The 17,982-nt window shown below is 43.2% G+C and overlaps 1 protein-coding gene across 1 annotated transcript; it reads left to right on the top strand.

Moving 5' to 3' along the window:
- Positions 1-222: 222 nt before the first annotated feature.
- Positions 223-16,351, top strand: LOC309694475 (Fc receptor-like protein 1). Its single transcript, XM_082514582.1, has 8 exons — positions 223-280; positions 646-681; positions 779-1,036; positions 1,116-1,361; positions 1,448-1,639; positions 2,456-2,554; positions 7,501-7,593; positions 16,174-16,351. Exons 1-8 carry the CDS (start codon positions 250-252, stop codon positions 16,215-16,217), a joined length of 999 nt encoding a protein of 332 aa, XP_082370708.1. The 5' UTR covers positions 223-249; the 3' UTR covers positions 16,218-16,351.
- The last annotated feature ends 1,631 nt before the right edge of the window (positions 16,352-17,982 follow it).

Here is a 17,982-nt window from a genome sequence, read left to right as displayed (position 1 = left end):
TACTGGACTGCTTGGGTTACAGTGTAACTGAAAGCTGCTATACAAACTGCTACTAAAAAAAACTATGACACTGTGTTTTTGTGCATATTTTCTGAAACTATTTTATACATTACATCCCTACATAGTTAAAAATGGTAGCTACCTACCAGTGTATTTGTAAAGAAAGGGCAAACCCTCAATCAGATGAAGAGGGTGGGCTTTGCTATATATCGCTGACAAAAAGAAAAGCTCAAATGAGTGAGAAGGACGATGAAGGAAACATCTGTGCTGTGTCTGCTCTGTAAGTAGAATCTCTGTGTTTGTTTGCATTCTTGTACTTTGACTGTCTGCTCTCCTGATAACTGATGATGGAGGAGAAGACATGAAAAACAAATCAGGCTGAATTCAAGGTAAAAACAGCAGGCAGTGAAAATCTCAAATCATTCAACTCATTACATGAACACAGCTGGACGGTGGACATGTGACTTTATTGTGTTAATTAAAAGTATCCATGTATGTATTTATGAGTTTGTATATACTCACAATAGAGCCAAACTTTATTGAAGCATGTTGCATCAATGCGAGTTTGTGCGTTTTTCAGCTGTTTGTGTGGAGTTGTTCTTCATGTTCACCTCAAATCCACCTGAGTGTCAATTTTCTCTTTAGTTCTGATCTCACTGCTGAGCTGCACAACAAGCCAAGGTCAGTAACCTTCTCCTGTCACAGTTGTAACAGTTTGAGCAATTAAAAGATTTTATTTTATTTTATTTTATTTTTTTTTTCATTGTAACCCTCACAGCTCGTCTGACTGTGAGTCCCAGCAGCTCTCAGGTCTTTAAAGGAGCCTTTGTGTCTCTGAGCTGTGAGGAGGACGACAGCTCTGCTGGATGGACTCTGAGGAGAAACACAAGTAAACGACAGAGGACTCAGTGTGGAGATGGAAAATCAGAGGGTTCTTCCTGTAACATCAGCTTCATCATCCCACTCGACACTGGAGTTTACTGGTGTGAGTCCAGAGAGGGTCCCATCAGTAACATGGTTAACCTGACAGTCACTGGTAAGCTGAGTGTGTGGAGTTAGTGTTGATGAAGCTGTGTGTAAATGGATGAAATGCTGTAGTTTGTCTCTGTGTTGAGGTGGATCAGTGATCCTGCAGAGTCCTGTCCTCCCTGTGATGGAGGGAGATGACGTCACTCTGCTCTGTAAAACAAAGACCACTCCCTCCAACCTCCCAGCTGCTTTCTTCAAAGATGGCTCCCTCATCAGGAAGCAGCCTACAGGTCACATGACCATCCAGCATGTTTCCAGGTCTGATGAAGGCCTGTACAAGTGTGACATCAGCGGTCATGGAGAGTCTCCATCCAGCTGGATCACTGTCACAGGTGACACACTCACCTGTCTGTGTTTCTGCAGCTTTCAACATTCACTATGTGACGACAACTTAATGACTGTGTTTGCTTTATTTTAGAGAAACACACCACCACACCTCCACCTACATCCACACCTCCACCTACGTCAGGATCGATCCCAACATCCTCATCTGCTTATGGCTCCTCTCCTGTTCTGGCTGTAGTGGTACTTGCTGGATTAGTCTGTTTTGTGGTTTTGCTGGTGTTTCTGGTTCTGCTGGTGATACGATGTGTTCGTTGGAAACCTGAAGGTGAGACTCAAACATCTGGATTTTGCATGTATGCCTTTATTTTGCAGAATAATCTAAAAATTTCTACCAGTCATTATATACTTTTGTATTTACATTTTGTGCAGATGTTGTCATTTCTATGTTTGTGTTATTTTTACGGATAATAGTTACAGAGATGTAGTTTCAGACCGATTAAAGCTTATATAAAGTGTCAAACTGTCAACTGTCATGTAATTTTTATAAAATGGGAATATTTTGGGACATCCATCCATCCATCCATTCATTCACTCACTTCCGCTTATCCCTTTCAGGGTCGCGGGGGGCACTGGAGTCTATCCCAGCTGTCTTAGGGCGAGAGGCGGGGTACACCCTGGACAGGCCACCAGTCTGTCAGAGGGCTAACACACAGGGACAGACAATCATGCGCGCTCACATTCACTCACGGATTCACACCTTTGGGCAATTAGATTTTTCAATTACCCAAGCACGGTGGTTAGCACTGTTGCCTCACATCAAGAAGGTCTTGAGTTTAATTCCACCATTAGGCTGGGGTCTTTCTGTGTGGAGTTGCAGGTTCTCCCTGGACGGTCCAGCTTCCTCCCACAGTCCAAAGACATACACTTAGTGGGTTAGGTATTTTGGGGCAATTTAGGGAAATATTGTGAGGAATTTTAGAACTATACAGTATAATCTGTAGTTGTTTGGAAAGCAAGTACTTAAAAATGAGTTGAGCTGGACATATTATGAGAGAATAAGAATTCTGGATAGAAATCTATTGGAGCTTTGGTCAGATATATTACCTGCACTGATGTCCTCTGTATGCCTTTTGATATGCAGAGAATGACCCAGCTGTAATCTACTCGGGAACGAGATCTGAAGATGTCAGTTATGGACAAATCATCATCAAAGATAAGAGCAAAAACTTGCAGATAAGAGGTACACCTGGTCTTCTTTCCTTTTTGTCATGGTTCAGTTCTAGAGCCAGAGCTGTGAACCTTTGTCTTGCAGTTAATTAATGCAGGAACTGTTGCTCACCTAATTTAACTAACTGCTTAGTAAACTTTCATTAATTGTGATTCTACTGAGTCTTCTGTTCCTAGGACTACACTCTTCTACATTGCATCCACTTATCCACTTCAGGGTTGTTGGGCGTTCAGTTGGTTCAGTTTTAGTTCTATAGCACCAAACCACAACAACAGCCATCTCAAGTCCCTTTAAACTGTAATGTAAACATAGCACAATAATACAGAGAAAACCTCAACAATTAAACAAACTTCTTTGAGCAAGCTCTTGGTGGCAGTGTGAAGGGAAAAACCCTTTCAATAGCAAGAACTCTCCAGCAGAACCAGGCTCAGGGAGGAGCAGCCATCTGCTGCAACCAGTTTGGAGACACTTCTCTGGTGTTGTACTTTGAATCTGTTTGAGCCACATTGAGCCAATTTTTGAGGATTACATCGTTTGATCACTGACACCAATTTTGACTTTCCACACCTGCTCAAGTCTTTCCTAAAGGTGTACTTTCCATTTTTCATTTCTCTATTTTCTTGTGCTCCTTCTTCCTGATGTTGCTGTCTGCTGGGGTTGCCACATCTATCACAACTGCAGTCTTCTGCTCCTTGTCAACCACCACATAAAGCTTGATGTCATCTATGTACTGAACAGGAGATCCAATCCCAAGTCTACATTTTCATCTGCTCATATTGATGAGCTGGTCCAGAGGGTTGAGGTCCATTCAGAACAGCAGTAGGGATAGTGCATCACTTTGGTATATTCCAGACTTGACGTTGACTTGTGTCAAAACACAAGCTTTTAGCTTGATGAGTTTGTTGATGTCTTGAGATGTGTGTAAGGAGGAAAAGACCTTTAATACAATGACTCATTTTCAAAGTTCTGCATGTAAAACCACAGCAGCTACTTCCTGTTTTTGACTCCAGCTTACTGTAGTTTTAAACTGATAAAAACTCTCACCATGGCCTGTCCTCGTTGTAGAACGTTTTTACTTTGCACTCTGTGCAGAAGTGTGTCAGCCTGCATGGAAATATGATGGCATCTTTGTGGTCGTTCAATTATCTTTTTCACGGATATACCCTCGACTCTTTTTGGTTTCGGGGGTGGGGGAGATGCAGTGTCACCTCAGAGGTAAAAACTAATAAAAGAAATCTGAAACTGTTCATAAAAGCCATTAAACAACATTATCATTATGCTGCATAAAACAATATTTAATTACCATTAGTGTTAAAATATAAATTACTGTTATACAGTTGAGCTGGATCACTTTCTGCATAATAAAAATATTGCAATTGCTGTAGGCACAAGTCTACTCAGAGATGAGGATAGTAGACATCAATTGTTATATCATCATCAATGGCAAGGAAAAATAACCTAAGTGGTGCATCAGCTTTAGTCTCCAACGAGAGGTTTTGTGCTTGATGGTTAAAGAAAGTGAATCCTCAAAATTATGATTATCAAGTGAATTATTTTGGGAAACCATGATAGAAACTAATTCCCACAAAATATAGTGCACTATATTGCATTGCATGCACTATATTGCCAAAAGGATTCAGTCACCCATCCAAATCACTTGGGCCATGGGTCAGGCTCGAACCCAAGCCAGCTGCTCTCAGCCATGCACCATGTGGTGATCTGGAAAGCATAGTGAGCTAAACCGAGCCTCACACTCATCTGTCTGTTAACTTCACACACAAGTGTGGGTTTGACAGTTGCTATGAGAACGGTACTTCCCTGACTGCATTGTGCCAAGTGTAAAGTTTGATAGAGGGGGGATTATGAGGGGGGTTGTTTTTTAGGAGTTGGGCTTGCCCCTTTAGTTCTAGTGAAAGAAACTCCCAATGCTTCAGCATCCTGAGACATTTTGGACAATTGCATGCTCCCAAAATCGTGGGAGCAGTTTGGGTATGGCCCCTTCTTGTTCCATCATGACTCCATACAATGTGCAAAGTAAGGTCAACATAGATATGGATGAGTGAGATTGGTGTGGAAGAACTTGACTGGCCTGTGCTGAGTCCTGACCTCAACACAATGTTATACCTTTGGGAATACTGCGAGCCAGGCCTTCGCTTCCAACATCAGTGCCTGATGTCAGAAATGTACTTCTGGAAGAATGGTAAAAATTCCAATGAAAGCACTCCTAAGCCCTGCCGGAAACCTTCCTAGAGGATGTAAAGCTGTTATAACTTTAAAGGGTGACCAAACATCATATTAAATCCTATGGATTAAGAATGGGATGCAAGTTCACATATGTGTAAATGCAGTTAAGCGAATCAAAATTAGCCCCACATGTGTCTGCTGTCTGATTTTGGTACAAACACATGTTTTTAGCTGGATGAACAGAGAAAATCTGAACAGACCAAACATTCTTCACTGTGTGTTCTCAGCCTCTCAAACCTGTTCTTTAATACAGACTCATTTTCAAACATCGGCATGTAACCACAGCAGCTATTTCCTGTTGTTGACTCCAGTTTACTGTACTCTGAAACTGATAAGAGTTTTTACCACAGTATGGCCTAGTTTTGAAACATGTTTGCTTTGTACTCTGTGCAGAGACATTTTGGAAGTCAGAGGGGCTTCAGAATTTTTGGTTACTGTGTGGTTCATGTAGAGTTGAAATACTTCAGAAGTTTTATAGCAGACAGCTAGAATATGTAAATACAAGGTAACAAACAGTAGCGGTTTTAGATACGGGCGACATGGGCGGTTGCCCGGGGCGGCATCACGGGTATCGGCAAAAAAAAAATGCTCGTACTCATGCTGCCCCGACGTCAGCCAGCGCATATTGGGAATGGCATAGGCACCGATCGGTTTTCTATCGCCCATTTGCTGGGAGTAAGGGCGCCCTTCGTTTGCGAGGTGCGCCTGCTGCTTGCGGCACAGGGAGGAGAGGGCGGGGCGGCGGGAGATTCCCTGAACGGCTGGAGCAGCATCTAATAATCAGCTCGCAAAATAAAACAAAATAAAAACAAACTAACAAACACGTAAACATCAGACATTATGATACAGACTTATAATTTGCACCGATGTTTTTCGAAATTCTATATACGAAAAGTGAGCGCGAGAGCCCTCGGTGCGCCTGCTCGCTGCTGAAGTCAAAGTAAACTTTATTGTCATCTCCGCTACGTACAGTCCAGTATATAGAGAGATGAGATGACGAGGCTCCAGTTACAGCAGTGCAAGTAAAAAGCCATCAGGTCCTCAGTTTAGAAAAAAGAGAAAAGAAGAGGAAGCGAAACGAGCAAAAGATACAGGTAAGCAGATGTGTCGCTGGATAATGGCAGGTCATCCTGAAACAACCAGAATCAGAATACTTTAGTAATCCCTAAGGAAATTATGTGGGTTACAGTTGCTCCAAGAAGAAATGGTAAAAATAGTAACAGTAACAGACTAAACTCCAAACAATACGTTACAGATTTTAATATTAATTAGTAATTGTCAATTGTTGATTTATGCTGTTCTCGTTGTATAATGAATTATGATGGCTGTTTGGTAGCTGTTTGCATACAATGCATACTCTCCCTCTCTTCAAATGTGTGTCTGTGTACAACAGTTTTATGTTAATGTACAGTCCTTAATATGTTTTGTCTGTGTGTGTGTGTGTGTGGGGGGGGGAGGAGTGTCCGCCCAGGGCGCCAAACAGGCTAGGACCGCCACTGGTAACAAAAATAGCTTTTTTGGTATTTAGTGATCAAATAATAGATTTATGTAAATAGTTTGTATACCACAGAGAAGTACATGCACTTAGGTCAGGGTATTTTTATTTATAAGCCAAATGCAAACCTCGTCTGCCTTCTCTAGGTATTTTAGAGTAGTCATTCATTTGTTTGAACATTAAATGCTAATAAATCAAGCCCGCTAATCAGTCAGACCCTTATATGTATTACCATACACTGGGATAATATTATGACAGCTGTTGAGTGAAATAACTCACTTTCTCCTCAAAGCTGATGTGTTAGAACAGAAAAAAGTGGCCAAGTGTAAAACTTTGAGGGAGTTGTACAAAGGCCACATTGTGATTGCTAAATGACTGGATCTCACAAAACTAAAGTTATTGTCAGGTGCTCAAGGTCTGCAGTGGTCTGTATCTATCACATCTGGTCCAAGGAAGGCAAATAGTGAACCAGTGACAGGGTCGTGGGTGGTCAAGGCTCACTGATGCATGTAGGGAGCAAAGTGTGGCTTCTGTTGTCCAATCCAAAACATAAGCTACTCTACCTCAAAGTGCCAAACAATTTAATGCTGGCTTTGGTGTAAAGGTGTCAAAATATAGAGAGCATCACAGTTTGTTTTGTACCTGGCAGTGAAATGGGCATATGAGCCTCAGACGTGCCAATGGAAGAAGAAGGGCTGGTGCTACGTTCCAACACCAACACCAACACCAGTAGGGTAAAGTGTCTTGCCCAAGGACACAACGACCAGGACAGAGAGGCCAGGGATCAAACCAGCGACCTTCCGGTTACAGATGCGCTTCCGAACCCCCTGAGCCACGGTCGCCCCAAAAAAGGGAGACAGGGAGGCACAATGATTAAATTAAAGGGTTTTGATAACGTTCCTGTTACTAAATAAACTAAAAGAGACGGACAAGCTGCTATCATCTTTTAAAGAAAGAAAACAACAAAACCCAGGTGTTGGTCAACAAACTGAAAAGTAATTCACAAAAAACTGGGTCCCACCTTGCAAGTTACGGGGTTTAAAAAATCTGTTGTTAACATCTTGGTGCCAGATAAACCAGCACACTTTCAGGGGCCTAGTGGAGTCCATCACTCGACAGGTCAGGACTGTTTTGAGAAGAAAATGGAGTTCAACACAGTGTCAGATTAACTATATGTTGTGCACGGACCCCTGTAATCTCTATGTGTTTTATTAAGCAGAGAGTGATCCAGCTTCAGTCTACTCAGCAGTGAGCATAGAAGACATCACTTGTGGATATCATCAGACTACAGGACAAGAGGTAAAGAAAAGAGGTAAAGTTGCCCTTTACTTTAAACTTTGAACACAGCCAAGCTAGCTGCACGACCTGTTTTATGATGCTAAGCTGAGCTAACTATGTCCTGAGTCCGTATCAAACTTCTCTGCTGTCTTTTAGAAAGACATCAGTTTATTTAGAGCTACATGGGCAGCAGAATGTAGTTAATGATTGACTCAAAGCAATAGGTACCAGACAACAAGCCCCAGTTTTGAGATGATACTTAAGGGCACAACTCCGTATGATATTTTTTCTTATTACATAGAAACTGTGTAGTTTATGTCCTATATAATATAATTTTAGGAGTCGTTTTAATTTCATTCTTGCTGTTGTCATGGAGTTACTCATACTCCATACTCCACTACTCATTCAGCAAAAAACTATTACTTTCATAATAGTTAGATGCCCTTAAAGTACATTTCTAAATGTAATATTTTCCAATCAGTACCAATTTCTAATACATTGATACATACAGAAGATAAACAGATAAACACTTCAGAGCTCAAAAAACACAAATTTAATCTTTGTTAAAAATGCAACCAAGTCAATATTAGACAGAATTTAAAGACAAAATGTTTTTGTTCAGCACAAATTAAGTTAGACTACTACTACTTGGACTCTTTTGATTATTTTAGGTTCTGTGATTTAGTGTTTGTATTGCTAGTTTCCTTAGTTATGCCTTAGTTATTTTCTAGTCCTTTGGTTTTGTCACTGTGCCTTCCTTGCGTTCCATGTGTTACGTCTAGCGTTCCAGGTTTCTATGTTTATGTATTTCCTGTTTTACTTTGACATTCCCGTGCCTTCAGTTTTGCTCTCCTTTCCATCTCGTTATGTACGATTTGTCTCACCTGTGTTCCCCTCCTGTTTCCATTTTCCTCATTACCCTCCGTGTGTATATATATTGTGTGTTTCCCTTTGTTTCTCATTGGGTCGTCTGTGTTTCCCCTGCCATTACTCCCGATGTAGTTTCAGGTTTCTTGTTGAGCTTTTCCAGATTAGGGTTTTCTTTGTTTATCTCAGTGCCCTATTGTAGTGATGGGCAGATGAAGCATCATGAAGCACTGAAGCTTTTCATCCAATTGGTTCACCCCAGTGCAAAGCGTCTTGAAGCTTCATTTGCTCTAGTAGGACATCTACTGGACGTAAAAATAATAGCTGGCATAAATTTGAAGAGTGTTGCCTTTTGCACACAGCCTGTAAATGTCAACAACTAAAGGAGAGTGTAAAACACGTATATTGTAGTGATGCAGTATACTGTGTATATTCATACTGGCAGTATGGAAAATGATTATTTGGAAATGCTTAAAATGGAAATGATCATTTACTGTGAGGTGAGGTGTGGTTGGGGTGTGGACAGTGGTTGTGCTTTTGTAACGTTGAGGTATGGACCGCTACACACTGAGGCGTCAGTCCTGCCTGTTCACATTTTATTCTGTAAAAACTAAATTTTCACTGCTTTTATGACCTTTTAGTGGGGAGAACATAGCTAGGATTTAATGATTTAACAAATCTTTTAAATCCTTTGTCCTCCACAATGCTAAATGGCTGGGAGTCCTCAATCACCATGGTAACCAGGTCTTCATCTATTTGAGATTGTTCTCCTGAGGAAAGACAATAAAGACAAAGCACAAATATAAATATCACACTGTTACATCCTGGGAAGTTGTGGGAGTGTGTGGGCGTGGTGTTGTCTTCTCCCTCTCCTCCTCCTTCATTCTGGCCCCTCCCCTTGTCTCTCTCTGCCCCTGCCCTCTCCTATAGGCCACACCTGCTGCTCATCTGCTCTCGTTACAACCAATTACCCTCAGGGGTGATATAAGCTGGAGAAGAGCAGTGTGGAGGAGGAGGGAGAGGTTTCTGGTGGATTTCCTCTGTGCTGGTCAGAGTGTGCTACTGGCTTAGGTGTGGAACAGCCTGCTGCGTATGACCAGCCTTCTGGTGTGTGGCTCTTTGTGAGTAGTGTTTAACTGAGCAGTGATTGCCCATGAGTGACGGTGGCCTTCATTAGTTTGTGTGGCCTGCCTGGATATTGTTTGTTAGCAGCGTTGCTGTCTCTTTCTGTTGAAACCTTATTGTTGCTTTCTTTGTTGAGTGGTCATTACCACTTTGGGTTGACCTCCCTGATTTCTTATTAAAGCAGCGGTGCTGTCTCCTTTTGTTGTTGCCATTTATATGATTATTGAGGTGTTTGCCTACAATAAAGATCTATTTTATGTTAAATACCTCTGCCTGGCGTTCTTTTCATTCCACCTGGATCTAACTGTTACTGTCCCCCACCCTCATCGCCTAGACTTTTATGTGGGGACGTAACAAAGTGGGGGCTCGTCCGGGATCGGAATGAAAGGAATTGGGTTGATTACAAGTGCGTACAGGTGTTTGTGTGTTGTGTGAAGGTCGTTTGGCTAGCTGCTGCTCTCCCCGGCTAGCACAGGGGAGTGTCTAGCTGAGCATTTGCTCTTCCTTCGGACACTCATTTTTTGTTTTGCCTTTTTTATTTTCGGAGCAAACCCGGGTGGGGATTAATTCTCTGTTGGGGGTAGGCTTGTCGGTGCCTGTGGCGCTTGATGATTTGCCTTTAAAGTGGCCTCGAGCCTGGTACGCTCCAGAAGCTAGGACAGGCTAGAGTCTGAGTGGGCAGGACTGGGGGGAGTGTGGGTAGAATTTTTTTTTTTTTTTTTTTTTTTTTTTTTTTTAAATTGATGGTTGACTTGACACAACACATTTTTATTTCGCCTGTGTGTAGTTCTGTAGTGAAGGCGTTGTGTGTAGCCCTTTAGTGATTTGCTTGTGTTTTGCAGGCCGTTTTGAGTTTTCATGGCCACTTTTGATATTGCTGGGTTTACAGCAGAGCCGTCGCTTGCCCTGCTGGATGTTTGTAGGAAGAGGGATCTGCATGAGCTGGCTACATATTACGGGATCAGTGTCTCCACTGGTCTACGCAAACCCGAGCTGAAAGCCGCTCTGGTGTCCGGGTTGTTGGAGAAGAGGGTGGTTGTACTGCAGGAACCCCCGAGCACACCCGGTCCGGCTGGACCAAGTGCGGCGCCTCACGTTCCAGGCCAGGTTGTAGAACCATCAGTGTCTATACCTATGGACCAGGGGTTGCCCGAGGGGGGGCCAATGACGCTGCCCCATTTTGATCCACTCTCCACCCAGTCATCAGAGGGTTCTAAGCAGGATGCTAGGCTCAAAATCCGTCTGGCTCGTCTCCAGCTGGAGAAGGAGCAGCGTGAGAGAGAGTTCCAGCTGAAAAGGGAGATAGCGCTTAGGCGTTTGGACGCGGAACTTGCTAGGGCTAGGGAGGTTGAGCTGATGAAGGTGGAGGCAGAGACGAAGGTCAAGCTGCGACAGCTAGAACTCCAGCAGGCCTCCACCCCTCCTGTGGTGGCTTCGCTGTCACATACAGACGTTCAGTTTGATGTAGGAAGGAATAGTCGTCTGGTCCCTGCATTTCGTGACACTGAGGTGGAGATTTATTTTGAATCGTTTGAGCGGATAGCGACAGCCTTGCGTTGGCCGCGGGATGCGTGGGCCATCCTGCTACAGTGCAAGCTGGTGGGCAAGGCGCAGGAAGTTTGTTCCTCGTTGTCCACTGAATGCAGCTTGGACTACGACAAACTGAAAAGTGCAATCCTGTTAGCCTATGAACTAGTTCCCGAGGCTTACAGGCAGCGATTTCGGGGGCTGAAAAAGGTGCAGGGTCAATCCTTCCTGGATTTCGCAAGAGAAAAGAGTGTCCTCTTTGATCGGTGGTGTATGGCCTGTAAAGCTGCAGACCTAGCTTCGGTACGGGAATTGATTCTCATTGAGGAATTCAAAAACTGCGTCACCGAGTGGATGGCAGTATATCTGAACGAGCAGAAGGTCTCTACGTTGCAGCAGACCGCGACCCTGGCTGACGAGTTTGCACTCGTCCATAAAACCAGTGTTGTTAAGCATGAGCGACGCGACATACTAGCAAAGGCTAGCGGTGCTAGTGGTGAGCAAGACACAAGGAGAGAGGTGCCTGTGCCTCGTCCCAGGTCAGACCGGAAATGTTTCTACTGTTTTAAATCCGGCCATTTAATAGCGGACTGCGAGGCCTACAGGCGGAGACAGCCAGTTTCAACACCACGTAAACCAAAAGGGATAGGGCTGATTAAAAACGCTTCTTCTGGTAGTAGACCACTTAGCACTGAAACGCCTGACGAATGTTTTAAACCTTTCATTTTCAAAGGAGCGGTGTCACTCTCTGGTAAGCCTGGAGATGGGCGTACTGTGACCATTCTACGCGACACAGGTGGTTCACAGTCCCTCATACTGGCTAGTGCACTTGCCTTTGATGAAAAGACCGCCAGCGGCACTGATGTTATTGTTAGGGGCGTTGGAATGACTTATGTGCCAGCCCCCCTCCATCAAATTTGGGTGCAGAGTGACCTAGTAAGTGGCATTTTTCCTGTAGCTGTGTGTCCTTGTTTCCCGATTGATGGTGTGGACTTCATAATGGGCAATGACATTGCAGGCGGAAAGGTTTATCCTACCCCAGAGGTCACAAAGACCCCTGACCCAAGCCCCTTGCCAGATGTTTTAAACCGGCAGCACCCGGATGTATTTCCCGTAGGTGTTCTTACCCGGTCACAGGCCCATCGGCAGGGAGAAGTGGTTGACTTGTCAGGGTCAGTGGTCGGCTCTATGCTGGGGATGGATGTGATGCCCTCTGAGGAGGGGGAGGTGGGTCCTGATGCCAAGGAACTGGCTCAAGAAGTGGCTGAGCCTGCTCCTGAACCCGCAGCCCCCCCTCTCCTCACACGGGAGGCCCTTATTATCGCTCAGAAAGCAGACCCATCGTTAACCAAATGTTTTGCTGCCGTAGATGAGAGTGATCATCTGACAGGAGACAGGAAGCAGACATTTGTTGTATGTGATGGATTGCTAATGCGCAGGTGGACTTCAAAGCCAGGGGAGGACCGGAGTGTAGTCCAACAGATAGTGGTCCCGGCTAGTTTGCGTCAGCACGTGCTACAATTAGCCCATGACCATTCATGGTCAGGACATTTGGGGAGAACTAAAACATATGACCGTATTCTGCAGCACTTCTTCTGGCCGGCGATGAAGGCAGATGTTGCGAAGTATTGTAATACTTGTCATACGTGTCAACTGGTGGGCAAACCAAACCAAACTGTGCCCCCCGCCCCACTATGTCCAATACCTGCTGTTGGTGAGCCGTTCGAGCATGTTTTGGTCGATTGTGTTGGTCCGTTGCCAAGAACATGAGCAGGCAATCAGTTTTTGTTGACCATAATGTGTTTGTCCACGCGGTTCCCTGAAGCAATTCCTCTGCGGAGGGTCACCACTGCAAACATTACTAAGGCGCTAATCAAGTTTTTCACCACCTTTGGTCTTCCAAAAACAGTGCAAACAGACCAGGGAACTAATTTCTTATCTCGAGCATTTAAACAGACTTTAGCTTCCCTGGGCGTCTCTCATTCTGTGTCTAGTGCTTATCACCCAGAGTCGCAGGGTGCACTTGAGCGTTGGCACCAAACACTTAAGGCCATGCTAAAAAAGTACTGCCATGACACGGGCAGAAGCTGGGATGAGGGTGTCCCCTTTGTACTGTTTGCAATACGCAATGTTAAGCAAGAGTCCTTAGGATTCAGCCCAGCTACACTTGTGTTTGGCCGCGAGGTGCGGGGCCCGCTAAAGATGTTGAAAGAGAGGTTCCTTAGTGGGGGTGTTCCAAAAACTAACGTGGAAGATTTTGTGAAGACATGTAAGGATCGTTGGCAACGTGCTACCTCATTAGCGAAAGAGGCCCTGTGTACTGCCCAGGCGTGCATGAAGACGTGGCATGACAGAAAGGCTGTGAAAAGGCATTTTCAGGCTGGGGACAAGGTTTTAGTGTTGCTACCGGTGCCTGGTTCTGCTCTTACGGCCCGTTTCGCAGGACCGTACGTCATAGTGAGGAAAGTGTCTGAGACAGATTATGTTCTCAGTACCCCAGAGCGCAGGAGGAAAACGCGCCTATGCCACATCAACATGTTAAAACCCTACCATGATAGGGAAACCCATGAGACTGTTGCCAGTGCGGCAACCTCCAGCTCTGTCTCCGCCACCGTGCTGAGTGTAGAGGCCAGTGCTGACGACGATCTGCATATACTTTCTGAGGGACAACAGTGTGGACGGTTGGCGAATTCAGCTTACGTAGCCGAAGTAACGGCCCACTTGTCTCATCTGTCCCCTTCACAATGCGAAGATGTGCTTAATCTACTGCACTCCTACCCCTCTCTCTTTGGTGATGTGCCCTCGCGTACAAATGTTTGTGAACATGATATCGATGTTGGGGACGCAACCCCAATCAAACAGCACGCGTACCGCTGCCCTATGGGAAAGCGCGAGGTGATGAGGAAGGAGGTCAGTTATCTAGCGGAGAATGGTTTGGCGAAACAGAGTCGCAGCCCTTGGAGCTCTCCATGTTTACTTACGCCCAAATCTGGTGGCTGATGCACTCTCACGCAGTGCATAGTGATGAGTTTCTTCTGTGTTTTGTATAGTGTGGATTTAGGGTGGGGGGAATGTTACATCCTGGGAGGCTGTGGGAGTGTGTGGGCGTGGTGTTGTCTTCTCCCTCTCCTCCACTTCATTCTGGCCCCTCCCCTTGTCTCTCTCTGCCCCTGCCCTCTCCTATAGGCCACACCTGCTGCTCATCTGCTCTTGTTACAACCAATTACCCTCAGGGGTGATATAAGCTGGAGAAGAGCAGTGTGAAGGAGGAGGGAGAGGTTTCTGGTGGATTTCCTCTGTGCTGGTCAGAGTGTGCTACTGGCTTAGGTGTGGAACAGCCTGCTGCGTATGACCAGCCTTCTGGTGTGTGGCTCTTTGTGAGCAGTGTTTAACTGAGCAGTGATTGCCCATGAGTTACGGCGGCCTTCATTAGTTTGTGTGGCCTGCCTGGATATTGTTTGTTAGCAGCGTTGCTGTCTCTTTCTGTTGAAACCTTATTGTTGCTTTCTTTGTTGAGTGGTCATTACCACTTTGGGTTGACCTCCCTGATTTCTTATTAAAGCAGCGGTGCTGTCTCCTTTTGTTGTTGCCATTTATATGATTATTGAGGTGTTTGCCTACAATAAAGATCTATTTTATGTTAAATACCTCTGCCTGGCGTTCTTTTCATTCCACCTGGATCTAACTGTTACTGTCCCCCACCCTCATCGCCTAGACTTTTATGTGGGGACGTAACACACACCCGTAACTTATTACAGCTGTATAATATTGTTATATCATTTAGTAACATTACTGCATGCTATATTATCATTGCATTTGATGGCTCACCTGGTCTTGCTCCACAATCGGTGTTCCCCTTATTCTCATGCAAAGCTCTGTAGTGCCTAAGCATGGATGAGGTGTTGTTGTTATATCCCAGCTCCCTGGCACATAGCAAACACTTCACCTTGTACAAAAGTAAAGACCACTTAACATAAATTGTATTGCACCATCAGTATTATGAAAATACATCTTCTGTAGAAATTTACATACCTTGTTGGGAGGAATAAGATCAAAATGTTCCCAAACTAGCTGGCTCCATTCTCTCCTGACTTTCCTTCCTCACTCTCATAAACCTCCAAACTGTCTCCAAACTCTCACATCTCGCGGCAAAGTTCGAACCACTTCATGAACCAGTCACGTGGTACAGCCGGGCAGCGAGGCTTTGGAATGTCATCATTTTCAGCTCCTCCCATAAATGAAACAAGCCTCGATACGCGCATCGCGGAAACGCCCCCTAAATTACTCGACACATTCCTCGATACAGAACGTCACATCACTATCCTATTGCCATATTTTCGCCTATTGTTATTACCCACCTCATCTCTGTGTGTCTGTATTTTGGTCCACATTCACCTCACTCCAAACCATCGTCTTTGGCATATATGACAGTTAAAATAATAATCTTCAAATGTAGTCTTAATCTAAGACTCTACAAATTTTGAATTGGAAAATCACTCTTACTGCTAGCTAGTGTACCCCTAGTGCTGGTCCAGAGAACTGTGTGTAGTAAATGGTAAATGGCCTGTATTTATATAGCGCTTTACTAGTCCCTAAGGACCCCAAAGCGCTTTACATGTCCAGTCATCCACCCATTCACACACACATTCACACACTGGTAGTGACAAATCACTCCTTATAAAATAAGGGACTATTTGAAAGAAAGCAGGTGAATGAAATAAAACTGAGTTTTAACCCTAGACAGATGTTAAGAGGTTAACAAAGCTCCATTCAAACCTCAAATGATGCTGCTTGGCCTACCTGTATGTCAGGGTGGAGAGAAGAGAGAGAAAGAAAAGCAGAAAGGAACAAATGTTTTGATGCAATTTAATGTAGTTCCAGGTTTAAAATTTGTGAATTTAGTGGATGTCTCAAGAAATAATTAAACAGTGAAAAGTATGAAAGCTTAGTGATTTGTAGCTAAGCTGGTTCCCATAAAGTGTGAATCTACACTGTGTGTATCACAGACATATCAATGGAGATTGGAGGTCTTGATTGAACTACAAAGCTTGCAATCATGTTTCCTGTTGTTTGAACTGTGCGTGTTTGTGTTCAGACTTTAAACCAGAGCCAGACGTTGTCGAAGCTTCACTGAAGTAGTCCACCAGTCCAACCACTGACATTCCCTACTGGTCTCCCCATCACCTCAAAAAACAATCTTCTTTTTTAATGGAATTTTTAAAAGTCTGTGTAAATTCTCAGTTATGCATATCATGGTAGTCTAAGGAGCTTGAAAACAGCTTTATTTAATTTTTTAGTTTTGTTTTTGTTTTTTATGATGTTTTACCTCACATTCATGAGGATTCTTCAGTTCTAAAACCACAAGGTTGAGAGTTTCAGGAATCCCGGGAAGGCAATCTGTCACTGTAGGTCCGCAGTCATCCAGAATTAAAATTTATATTAATCATGTGATGACACACAAGTTTAATAGCGGGTTAATGACCACCTCCTAAGGGAAAAGCTCCACCCTCCCACTCCAGTAGGGTAATAAGAACCTGGGATGCTCAATTTTTTTTTAAAGCTGAAACATCTTCAAAAAAACCTTAAACTTAAAGTCCACACACCTTTTATTCAAGCTCCTCTATTGTTGTTTATATGTATTCAGTAAATTTACTGTTACTTACTGTATATGTTATTTATTTCGATTCGATCCTGTTCTTGTTCCCACAGCAGCTATCTGGTAAATAAAACTTTGCTCTCGTTTGTATTTTTCATGTTGTTGTGTCAGTTTTAATGATTGTGTGTGATGGGAAATTGTCTGGTTGTAGCTAACTGATACATGCCTGACTTTGGTGGAGAAAACAAACAGTAAGCATTGAACCACAGACTACACCCTACGCTGTGTTCACTGCATCATTCCATGTTTGGCACTGATCACCACCTGCACTCATGTATATATCATGTATATATCTATCCACTTAGCACTTTTAATTCTTATTCTTATTTTTATATTTTTATGACAGTATGTTTGCACTGAAGCACCGCAGCAATTTCCTAATGTTGTAAACCTGCTCAACATTTGGCAATAAACCCCTTTCTGATTCTGATTCTAAAAACACCAGCAACACCACTAGAAGATCATGCATCCATCCTATATCCTCACATTTGTTCTTTTAGAATTTCTATTATATTATGTTAAGTAAAAATATTAATTTAGTTTAAATGGGGACATCTAGTGGAGAGAGCAGCATGGTGGCCCGGTGGTTAGCACTCACACTACACTCATAAAAATTAGTCATTGGTTGAACTCAATTTGACTGATGGCAGGTTTTCCATGTAATGCATTTATTTTGGTTCAACCAAATCTACATACATCATGACAATTTAATTAAATTGAGTCAGTAGAACACAATTTTTTAAACACATTTAAAAGGAAAAAAATTACATTAATAAGATGTGAAAGGTTTTGGTTGGTTCAACTCAATACAATGTCATTCACTTGAGCTAGATTTTCTTTCGAATTGAAATGATTATTTTAAGTTCAACTAAATCATAATTTTAATTACCAGAAAACTAATTTAATTGTTAAAATAATGACAAAATAAATTTGTTTTTTCAACTCAGTTTTATTCACTTGAATTAAAAGCAGAAACAGAATATTTTGTGAATAAACATACATTTCACATGGTCAAATTAACCTTAACAAAATCAAAGTGCTCACAAAAAAGTGCCTTACATTTGAAATGAATATCAAATCTGAAAAGCACACACCTTTGTATTACTAGGCAAGACTGAAAACAAACTGGAATTTGTAAAATCCGATTTCACGTAAGAATCATTGTGTATATATTTATAGTGACACTTGCAGGTAGGTTTTCAGCAAATTCACAATGATAACCTACTAAACATTGCAATTCACACCATA

Source organism: Aulonocara stuartgranti (assembly GCF_965226115.1).
Source record: "Aulonocara stuartgranti genome assembly, chromosome: 3".
Taxonomy (NCBI): Eukaryota; Metazoa; Chordata; class Actinopteri; order Cichliformes; family Cichlidae; genus Aulonocara; species Aulonocara stuartgranti.
Note: the sequence above shows the minus strand (reverse complement) of the source record. Positions and strands in the feature narration are given on the sequence as shown.

What these genes read in the sequence shown, in the direction of transcription:
- LOC309694475 (XM_082514582.1), top strand. Translation starts at nt 250, where the DNA reads ATGAAGGAAACATCTGTGCTGTGTCTGCTCT. An exon ending in GGTTAACCTGACAGTCACTG is followed by an intron (nt 1,037 to 1,115) that starts GTAAGCTGAGTG and finishes CTCTGTGTTGAG; the next exon opens with GTGGATCAGTGATCCTGCAG. An exon ending in CAAAAACTTGCAGATAAGAG is followed by an intron (nt 2,555 to 7,500) that starts GTACACCTGGTC and finishes TTTATTAAGCAG; the next exon opens with AGAGTGATCCAGCTTCAGTC.